The sequence below is a fragment of the Psammomys obesus genome, unplaced genomic scaffold (genome assembly GCF_907164565.1).
Source record: "Psammomys obesus unplaced genomic scaffold, mPsaObe1.curated_primary_1811, whole genome shotgun sequence".
NCBI lineage: Eukaryota > Metazoa > Chordata > Mammalia > Rodentia > Muridae > Psammomys > Psammomys obesus.
In genome coordinates this window covers 1,349,828-1,360,457 of record NW_026585698.1, presented here as the reverse complement: position 1 = coordinate 1,360,457, position 10,630 = coordinate 1,349,828, and the positions used below count along the sequence as shown (strand labels likewise).

At 51.8% G+C, this 10,630-nt stretch overlaps 1 protein-coding gene across 1 annotated transcript; it reads right to left on the bottom strand.

Annotated features, from left to right (window-relative positions):
* Nucleotides 1-316: 316 nt before the first annotated feature.
* Tysnd1 (trypsin like peroxisomal matrix peptidase 1) lies at nucleotides 317-8,318 on the bottom strand. Its single transcript, XM_055598991.1, has 4 exons — nucleotides 7,132-8,318; nucleotides 5,581-5,711; nucleotides 3,487-3,672; nucleotides 317-1,094 (listed from the first exon to the last, which is right to left on the bottom strand). The coding sequence occupies exons 1-4, from the start codon at nucleotides 8,295-8,297 to the stop codon at nucleotides 877-879; spliced, it is 1,701 nt and encodes a 566-aa protein (XP_055454966.1). The 5' UTR covers nucleotides 8,298-8,318; the 3' UTR covers nucleotides 317-876.
* Between the last annotated feature and the right edge of the window lie 2,312 nt (nucleotides 8,319-10,630).

Sequence of the window (10,630 nt, the reverse complement as noted above, 5' to 3'; positions counted from 1 at the left end):
ACACACACACACACACACACACACACACACACACGCGCGCGCGCAAATGATCCAGCACCAGCTACACCCTCAGTCCTTATTCACTTGACCCCCTCACTATGCACATCTTGGGCCTATTTTGGGCTTCTGCACACACCTATGGACAGGATAGGCCAGCTTTCCAGGACCCACACGTCTTTGGCAGCTTTGGGCTAGGCTGGCAGACAAAACACTGGGATATGAAACCTGCTGGGAAGCAAAGCAAAAAAGCAGGTTTCCTTGCCAGGTGCTGGTCCATTCCCCACTGTGCTTTTAAGTAGCAGCCCAGACACAGAAGTGACGCCATCAGACTGTTTATTCCCCAGCTCCCATCGCACACACCACCTGAGTCCCAGGCTCTGGGCTAGAAAATGAAGGCACTGTGTCAGAGCGAAGGCCCAGGTGGCTCTCAGGGATCTGCCTGTATGTCACTGCGGCAATAGGAAGACACTCCTGTTACCGGCTGCTGGGACTCTGGGCTGCCATGCAGAGTACAGAGAGCATCAGGACAGAGCCCTAGCCCTTCACTTCAGGTAGCCAGGGGCTGTCAGGTGGAGAGATGCCAAACTGGGCTTGGGTCACCCTTCCAGCAGCATCAGCCCAATGGGCTAGAACCCCCCAGAGGGAACAATGATACTGCTGAGCTAGTTCTGAGAGACACATAGGACAGGCTCAAGAAAGCATCCCAAAGTAGACCCACAGAGTTGCACAGGAGTTTGTTCCTGGACGGTCAGTGGGTGAAGATGAGGTGGTGGCTTGGGCTGTGCCTGGGCAGGGGACTGAGGTGTCACAGTTGCCACGTCAACACACTATTCATCGCCATCGAGCGGTCTGCCTTCTCCCAGAAGAAGGACAATCTCAGAGCTTGCTCCTTGGGGCTTCAGGCGGGGGCCGCTGCAGCCGCCACACCACCCTGACAGGTTCAGTGGCATGGTCCAGCTCTCGAAGGCCACACAGGTCGCCAGTCTGACTATACTGCGTCAGGGCTGGCTGGAGCACTGTGATGGGAATGCTGAAGTTCAGGTGTGGGTAGGTGGCCCCTGTATTGTTGTCCCGAGTGTTGCTAGCAACAATGCCTGTTGGAGTGAGAACAAACAGGATGTGAAGCAATGGATGGGGGATCCATGGCCCAGGGAGGACTTCTCCTTGAGGGAGAGCTGGGGGCTCTGTGGGGTGTGGAAACGCCCAGTGTCAGGTGCATTTGCTCCTCACACCTCACCCACTGCCCGGCCATGCTATCTCCTTCACACTGTCCATATAAAATAGCCTTGCTCACTTCTTTGGGCATCTTTCTCTCTTACTGCAAAGGGCAGGAATCAGTACATGTTTCCACAGCCTGTGCAAAGGCCCTCAAAACAATCACCAAATGAACCAGGGGGGGGGAGTAAGCTAGACTCACATTGCTTTGCTGGCATGCTTTATGTCAACTTGGCACAAACTAGAGTCATTTTAGAAAAGAAAACCTCAATTGAGAAAACAGCCCATCACAGTGGCTTGTTTTCTTTTTCTTCTTTAAAAAACATTTATTATAAATTTGTTTTTCTTTATTTATTATGAGTGCTCCATTGTCACACCACCAGAAGAGAAAATCAGATGCCATTACAGATGGTTGTGAGCCACCGTATTGCTGCTGCGAATTGAACTCAGGACCTCTGGAAGAGCAGTCAGTGTTCTGAATCACTGAGCACTCTCTAACCCATGTGGTGGGTTTTCTTGATTGATGTAAAGGGCCCAGCTCACTGTGGGTGGTGTCATCCCTGGGCTGGTGGTCCTGGGTTCTATAAGACAGCAGGCTGAGTAAGCCTGGAGAGCAAGCCAGTAAGCAGCACCCTCCATGGCCTCTGCATCAGCTGCTGCCTCCAGGTTCCTGCCCTGACTTCCTTTGAATGATGGGACTGTGATGTAAATAGAAAAAACCCTCCCTTTCCCAAGCTGCTTTGGATCATGGTATTTATCACAGCAATAGAAACTCTGAGCAAGGGGCTGGAGAGATGGCTCAGTGGTTACTCTCCCTTTGTAGACCAGGCTGGCCTCAAACTCACAGAGATAGGTCTGCCTCTACCTCCCTGAGTGCTGGAATTACAGGCATGCGCCTCCGCACCTACCTTTTTTTTTTTTAAGAGCATTTTAAGAGTGTTAACTCTTTGGAGATGGCTCAGTGGTTAAAAGAACTGGCTGCTCTTGCAGAGGACCCAGGTTTGAGTTCCAGCACCACACGGCAGCTCACAACCATCTGTGGTTCTAGTTATAAAGGATCTGGAAGCCGCTCCTGACCTTCATGAGCACCACGAGTGCTCATGATACACATACACTCATGCAGGAAAGACATTCATAAAACAATACAAAATAAGCCAGGCAAGGAGGCGCACACCTTTAACCCCAGCACTCAGGAGGCAGAGGCAGAGGCAGGCGGATCTCTGTGGGTTCCAGGCCTGCCTTGTCTACAGAATGAGTCCAGGTCACCAGGGATACACAGAGAAACCCTGCCTCAAAAAAATAAAAAAAATAAATGCATATATATGGACTGCCAAGAGTAAGGTCTATCACTGTAGGAGACAAAGTTAGAATAAGCAAACACAGAAAGAACGGCAGCCAGTACATGTCAAGCAGTGCTGGACACGTAGCCTGGGCAGCTCCGTGTGTAGGCTGTTTGCCATGTTAACAAAACAGCCTCCAGTTTGATGGCTTTGTTCCTTTGCTGGTTTGTCTGGTTTGGCACTGTAAATCAAACCCAGGGCAAATGCTCTTCCAACTCTGTCTTTAAAAATCCTGAATTCAGGCCAGGTGTGATGGCACACCCCTGGAACCCTAGCACTTGGGAGGTAGAGGCAGGTGGATCTTTCTGAGGTCAAGGTCTGCAAAGTGAGTCCAGGACAGCCAAGGCTACACAGAGAGAAACCTGGTCTCAAAAAACAAAAAACAAAACAAAACAAAATCCTGAATTCATCCTCAAAGCTTAAAAATTGGTGGTGGACGCCTATAATTCCAGTTTTTTGGAGGTAAAAGCAAGAGAATTCGGAGTTCAAGGCCATCCTTGGCTATATATTGAGTTCAAAACCAGCCCAGAAAACATGAGATCCTGTCTCAAAGTAAAACAAATACTGGACAACCATAAAAAGGTTCCCCCTCCCCTCTTTTTTTTTTTTTTCACAAGTCTAGTTCTGTAGATTTTTGAGTTCATGACCCTCAGACTAACCCAACTCCTACATTTCATAGACTAAACAAGATTTAGTGACTTACCTAAGGTCACAGCAGTGGCCAGAACCGAGGGCCACCGACCTAGCTCTGGCCCCTCGAGCTGAGCATCCTTCTCTCTTCTCAGAGGCAGTGTAGCTGAAAATTTCAGCTACCTAACTCAGTACAGGAGGCCCACCATCATCCCAGAAGGGGCCCCCAAGATGGATGCAGGATATCACTGGCAGGATCAAGGCTCCGTCAGTGAGACTCGGAGTGAAAGGAACTAGTTACCCAAGAGGTCCCCTGAGCGTGTGGAGAAGAGGGGTCCTCCGCTGGAGCCTCCATGCACGGCGCACGTGGTCTGTAGCATCACTGGGGTGTCATCCACGTGCACTACGGCTGACAGGATGCCTGAGGTCACCGAGGGTCCGCAAGCCTGGCCAAAGACACCAAAGCCCACCACACTGACAGGCTCACCTGCCAGAGAAGGAAGGAGAAAAGTTGGGTACCACCAGTCTATGGCTCGCCTTTCCTACCCTCTCCAAAGGTCTATCCTCTCCCCTTGAGTTCCTGCTCATACCCTCCCACACTCCTAAGCATCTTCTCCTGGAACCCTTCCGGGGGCTGCAGAATTTTGCTGTGTTCCCAGTGGCATGTGTCCAACCACTATTCTGGAGCATCAGGAGGGCCCCCAGTCCTCACTCCTTTGCTAAACAGGCAGTCACTTTTGAGCTGTCACCAGCTCACATGTGTAATTAATATTCATCTCTCTCTGGGACCAAATCTCTTAGTGAAAACATGCAATGGTGGCATGGGTAGCCCCACTTCTCCAGGTGCTGTGAAGGAGCAAGGCACAACTTACTCAGTCCTCACCACACAGGCACACCAGCCCCACGTGACATGGGTGCAAAGGGGAGGGGAAGGGAGGAGTTAAGTGCCTGAGGACACCTGCACTGGAGAAGAGATGCTAATCCAGGGGACTGCTCTCTTTTGTCACCAAATGAAACAAAATATTTGGGTTTAGAGACATTGGTAGAGTGCTTGCCTGGCATGCACAAACCCTGGGTTGAATCCCCTGCATCCCATAAACCGAGTGCAACAACACACTTGTAATCCCATTACTTAGGAGGAAGAGGCAGGAGGATCAGAGAAGTTCATGATTATCCTTGGCCATATGCAGTGTTTACCACCCATGGGGCTACTTAAGACCCTGCCTCAAAATATAAAAAATGGAGGAAGGAAGGAAGCCATACATCTGGACTTGTGTAGTAGAATCAGACTTCCACCCAAAGCATGCCACCAGAGCTCCTGAGAAATTTTAATTCAGGACATGGCTGCTCTGGCCAAGAAGTCACATTGAAAGACCTAGGTCTATGTGATCTGACTGGAATACAAACACACCTTTAACCCAGAAGACAGAGGCAAACAGATCTGAGTTTAAGGCCAGCCTGGTATAAAGCAAGTTTTGCATAAAGAAAAGCTTAGGTCCAAGCATGGTGGTATAGGTCTTTAATCCCAAACAATGAAGGTAAAGTTAGTTCGTAGAAGGAAGCACCCATGTTTGAAAATGATGTCAAGCTGAATAGCTGAAAAGTGACAAATCAAGAGAAAAATTTGACAGAATAGGATACACCCAACTCTTACGAGGAGAGGAAACGGAAGCTACTTAAGGGGCGAGAGAGAGAGAGAGAGAGAGAGAGAGAGAGAGAGAAGGCAGTTTTACTAGGGCAGTAATAGAGAGACATGTTGCAGAGAGAGAGAGAGAGAGAGAGAGAGAGAGAGAACACTCAGGTGAAGACTGAATGAGCCAGAGAATGAGAAGGAGCCAGGAGATTAGAAAAGATTGCTGGAGTTAGAGGCCAAGCAGAGCAATTTAGAGGCTGAGAGAAAAGCCAGATTGAATAAATTAGTTGGGAGAGGAGTTTGAGCCAGAACGGCTGAGTTGAACCAGCCAGCAATGAGCTCAGAAAGGACAAGAAAAGGTGATTTTATTCAGCGGTGAGTCTGAGAGGCTGAAAAAATTGTAGGCCTAGGTTAGATTGTACAGAGGCTAGACGCTTCTAGGCCTAAGTTAGCAGACAGAGGCAGGAATCCTCCAAGACAGCAATTACCTCAGGAGAATAAAAGTTTCTTTTACAGCCCAGTACCCCCTATCAGGTACTCAGGCCCTCAATTGGGTATCCTCTTAGCTCAGCACCTGGGGTGACATCATACACAGGAAAATCTCCAGTAAGAACCCCAAAACTCCACCAAAGCTCCCAACTCCCTTGCACAGCAGGAATAGGGAAAGGAGCTGGCTATTGGTCCTGGCAGGTTAATGTCAACACTGACTCCTGCCTGGGGTCCAGCCTGGATCTGCATCACATCGGACCCTTTGTCCTTTACCTTCATGGAAGTGCTCGGCGGGGACAGGCGTGGGAACACCCTTCAGGTCCTCTTCTAGGCTCAGCACTGCTATGTCATATGGCGAGGTCTCCAGAGTGGCAAACACCACTCGTCCCCAGATTGCCACATCCCTGGGGACACAGGAAACAAGTGACAAGCTAGCCTTCTGATGCCTTGGCACTGGTGAGAGAGCAACAGGAGAGTCATGAAATGGACTGGTTGTGGTAGTACACCTTTAATTCTAGCACCTGGGAGGTCAAGGCAGGCCCATCTCTGTGAGTGCTTCACAAGCGGCAGCAGGCTTCCACACAAAGCTGCAGATGCCTGACCATAACCTGGCTAGCGAGTACTGTGACCAGGCCTTGTTGATGCCTGCGGATACTGTGTCACTTTGTCCTCATAAGCCTACCAACAGGGCACTGGCAGTGTCCCCTTTAGATGGTGCAACTGAGGCTCTGAGAAGATACGCGACTCTCCCAAAGATCACAGAGTGAATAGTACTGAGGGAGGGCAGGCCTATGAGAACTCTGTACTGCCTCACTCATGGCCAGCCACTGCAGGGAGGGTGGGGTTCTCTCTCCATGTTCCTAGCTGTCCCAGAACCCACCAGATACAGGGGCACCCTATTTCTACCTACTCTACGGGGCATCCACTTCCAGAAAGCCTGGTGATTTCCTTAAGATCAGCAGTCAAGGGGCAAGGGAGTGAGGAGTTGGGGGCCACACCACAGGCAATCTGTTTTCACTATGAAATGATAGCCATTCAGTTTTGGGCTGGTGGGGACTCTGGCATAACTGGGCTGGATTAGCTTTCAGATTTAGAAAGACCTGGGCTGATGGTTAGGCAAGGGCCAGGCTTAAAGCCAAGGTGCTACTTTGTCCTAAGTGAAGCCCCTGAGGCTACGGAGGACACAGAACCACAGAAAACCATACCAGGAAGCCAAGGCCACTGGCCCACTGCCAGAGCAAGAAAGGAGGGTAAAGGTGCTTCTCTCTATAGTGGGACTAAGTTGACTGTCTAAACTCCCTGCAGAGCTACACTCTGGGATCACTCTCGCTGTCCATCTGCGTGGGCCCAAGCCCTACGTTCTAATTAGAAGCCCTTGCACCGCTCATCTTCAGGTGGCAGGGCAGCCCTGAGGGCTTAGGGGACCCTCACTGGGTAGGCATCTCATCACCTTAGGGCCTTCGTTTACCACCTACAGAGCTGAAGTCTTTAGGGTAAGCCTTCTCTGGCCAAAGAGCTTTAACAGAGCCTAAACTGCAACGCTAAGATGAGAGCTGCCCGAAGAGTTTCGGGCTAGTTGAAGGGCTCAAGGGCACCCTTCCCACCTGCGTATGGTCCCACGGGGCCCCATGCTAACAGTTGCTTGTGCCTGGGTGTTTGCTCAAACTTCACTGGGCCCTACCAAGAGGTCCAAGTCCCCTTACCGAGGAGTCCTGGCTGTAAAAAATGAACCGAGGTCTCTAAACAGTCTCTACAGGCATTAAGAGTGCCCCCAAAGGGCCTCGAAACTAGAACCTGGTGAGGGGAGGCAGCCCTGGACCTTACTTGGGGGTGGCCGCGTGTACCAGGACCCTGGCTGCTTCCCGGGGAGCCACGTGACGGCAGGTCACCACCAGGCGAGGTGCTACGGCCACTCCAGAGCCCCACACGGTACCACATTCCACCAGCACGGCCGCAGCTGCCCATGGGGGTCCGAAGTCTTGCACCGGCAGGTCCCGCGGCACGCCCACCTCCGGCGGCTGCAGCGCGGACAGAGAGGCTGAGCCCGGATGCAGGCGGGCGAGCGCGGATCGGGCAACCTGGAGCAGCGGCGCGGCGGCGCAGAGCAACGTGAGGCCCACCCACTCGCGGGCCTTCCAGCAGAGGGGCGCGGCCACCAGCGCCACCAGCGCCCCCGCAGGTCGCGCCGCAAACACTCCGCCGCCCTCCGTGCCCGGTAGGCAGCGCGCGTCGGTGAGCAGTAGCGGTCCGGCTGCGTTGCTGAGCACGCCGCGGCTGAGCGTGTTAAGGAAGATGTCCGGGCAGAAGGCACCGAACGGAGAGCCACAAGCCAGCAGCGGTGCGCCCTTGGCCACGGTTCCCAGCCGTGCCACGGTCAACGGCGGCCCGCGCCTCTCTTCCGCCGCTCCCGGCTGCACCCGCAGCAGCGCAAACCACCCGAGAGCGCGCAGCTGGTCCTCCTCCTCCTCCTCCGACACCGCGACGTCGGGCGCCGAGCTCACGAAGTGCCACTGTTCGGCCGCTTCGGCCCCGAAGAGCCGCGCGAAGTGGGAGCGGAAGGCCGGGCAGCTGAGCAGCAACAGCAGCTGCGCCGATCGCGGGGGCTGCAGGGGCCGCGCGCGGGGCCGGCTCGGGGCGTCGGGCTCGAGGTCCAGGCTTGCGCACTGAGGCGTGCACAGCCCCGGGAGTTCCTGCTCCCCACGGCCCGCGGGGATGGCAGCCGTGGGTCCCCACTGCACGTGCAGGCGCAGGTCATCGCTGCAACTGTCGCCAGGCAGGAAAGCGGTGCCGGTCTGGGTCAGCGCCGCGCTGCCGGTCCGAAGAAAGGGGGTGAAGATACCCCCGTGGCAGAGCACCAGGCCTGGGCTGCGGCTCAGGATCACCCCGCTGCAACTCCATGAGCCCGCGTCGGGCTGCCCGGCCCGCGAGGCGCTCACCACGCAGCCCGCCTGCTCCGCCACCCTCATGGAAGGACCCCACGGCCTTCCCATGGCTCCCGAAACGTCGCACAACTGCTGTCAACGCAGGGCGACTGGCGCAAGCGCTGACTTAGGTCTCCTCGCTGAGCCCGATTGGCTAAACCCAAGCGAACGCCCCTATTGGCTGGGCAGAGCGCCGAGTCCCGATTGGCTACTGATGCTAATCCTCCTTTCCCCGCCCTCCAATTTATCCAACCTGAGACTCCTGGGTTCTAAGGGCCAGAAGAAAGCTCCTGAACGGCAAACCAGAAGCACCACAGAGATACTGACGAGGGCGGCACTCCCCAGCCGAATCTCGTACTTGGCCAGCATATAACTGGACCCCACTAGGACAATATGGGCCAAGGGAACCCTTGGTTGATTCAGTATCTGCTTTGATTTTTTTCTTTTTTCCCGAAACAGCGTTTCTCTGTGTAGCCCTGGCTGTCCTGAACTCGATCTGTATACCAGGCTGGCCTGGAACTCTAGGATCCACCTGTCTCTACCTCCCAAATGCTGGGATTAAAGGAGTGCTTCACCACGACCCCCTTCACTTTGAGAAATTTAAAGTAAACCCTACAGCAATCCACTAGCGGGCACACGGCTCAAAAATTACTCACAGGACAGTTATTAAAAATTCCCACACCACAAATCTAGCTTTTAGAATGGAGACATGGTCCAGCTTTTGGCCCACACTGGCGTCAGCAGTGTGGGATCAGAACTTCAGCAACCCTTCTTCTGTCTTCAGTCTCTCTAGTCTGGGGATTACAGCTTTACCCTTCCCATGGATCAAATTATTTAACCATGTATTATACTTCTGAGCATGCATATTTCACATGACATTTCTAACCACCACTCAGAATTTATGTTAGTTCAGGGGGCAAATATTTTTACTTTGAAAGTCCAGAATGAAGAAAAAAGTTCAGGTTTTGTGGGCTATACAATCTTCACCTCCAAATACTCAGCATACAACCCAAAAGTCATACAAAAATCACATGACAAAATTGTGCTTTCCCCACCATTTACAAATGAATCAAGACTGGAGAGAGGACTCCGTAGTTAAGAGCAGTTACTGGTCTTACCGTGGTACCATGGATCTTAGATTGGTTTCCAGTACCCAAATGGTACAATTGCTTGTAATTACAGTTCCAGGGTATCCAATACCCACCCCCCACGCAATGTTTTAAAGGGACAGTTGAATCACTCAACTGTTAACGTTTAGTAGGTCTTTCAGCATACTTGTGAGCATTAATGAAAAAAATAGCCCATTTGCTGTTTTGTTGCATAAATAACTTCTCTGAACAAAATTAACACTGTGATGTTGCTTCCCCAGCCAGCACACCTAATGTCTCCAGTGCTCTATGAGCTCAAGGCCAGCCTGGTCTACAAAGTCCAGGGCAGCCAAGGCTACACAGAGAAACCCTGTCTCAAAAAACCAAAAAGAGATCAATATTTGAAGGCTACACAGAGAAACTCTATCTTGAAAAACAGAATTTTTTTCTACAATTCAACACTTGTTTTTGATGCCCCTCAAGCCTCTGTTCTTTGTTTTTCGAGACAGGTGTTCCGAATGCCTCGTTTTTCCCGCTTCCCGATGCTGGGATTAAAGGCATGGGCCACGGAGCCCTACTTCATCCTCTGTTCCTTATCAAGTTTTCGCAAGTCAGCAAAAGCAACTCCAGTTAAGGGCCTCCGTACCTCTCACCAGGACCCTCTTGGGCCACAAACACCCCCTTTGCCCACAGAGGCACAGTCTCCTTCTGCTGTAATGGTGACAGGACACATCCAGCATCACCCTCAGCTTTAAAGAACCTGTTGATTTGTTTTGTCTTCTGGTGCTTTTTTCCTTTTATTTGTGTTTTGCCTCATGTCTGTCTGTAGGAGGTTGTCTGACACCCTGGAACTGCCATGTGGGTGCTGGGATTTGAACCCAGGTCCTTTAGAAGAGCAGCCAGTGCTTTTAACCACTGAGCTACCTTTCCAGCCCCTTCTGGTGCTTTCTATAAGCAAGTGTAAATGCAGAATGAAACTTGTTTTGACAAGTGTGGCTCTGAATGATCCGTTCCAGCACTGTGCAATGAGGATTCTGCTAGCTGGTATGTTCCAGCATGTCGTTAGCATTCTGTGGCAGAGATAACCAACAACCTCAGGCCCACAGTATGACCCAAGATGCTCATACAGCAGCATTTGCTACTACTAGTGCCCAGCCTTTTTTATTTTGTTTATTTTTATTATCCTGGTAGCAACTCAAGACTCACATTCACTTTAAATACTCTTCCCTATATGTAAAGAACTTTTGTTTTTCCTCTCAACAAAGGTCACACTGCATGTTCACCATGTACAAATCAATGAGAAAAAGAGGCAAG

Bases quoted from the DNA above. Each gene is read 5' to 3' on its own strand.
- Tysnd1 (XM_055598991.1), bottom strand. From the start codon at position 8,297: ATGGGAAGGCCGTGGGGTCCTTCCATGAGGGTGGCGGAGCAGGCGGGC. The intron at 3,673-5,580 runs GTAAAGGACAAA...CTTCTCTGGCAG, and splicing joins CGCCGAGCACTTCCATGAAG to GTGAGCCTGTCAGTGTGGTG. The intron at 1,095-3,486 runs GTAACTAGTTCC...TCACTCCAACAG, and splicing joins ACGCTCAGGGGACCTCTTGG to GCATTGTTGCTAGCAACACT.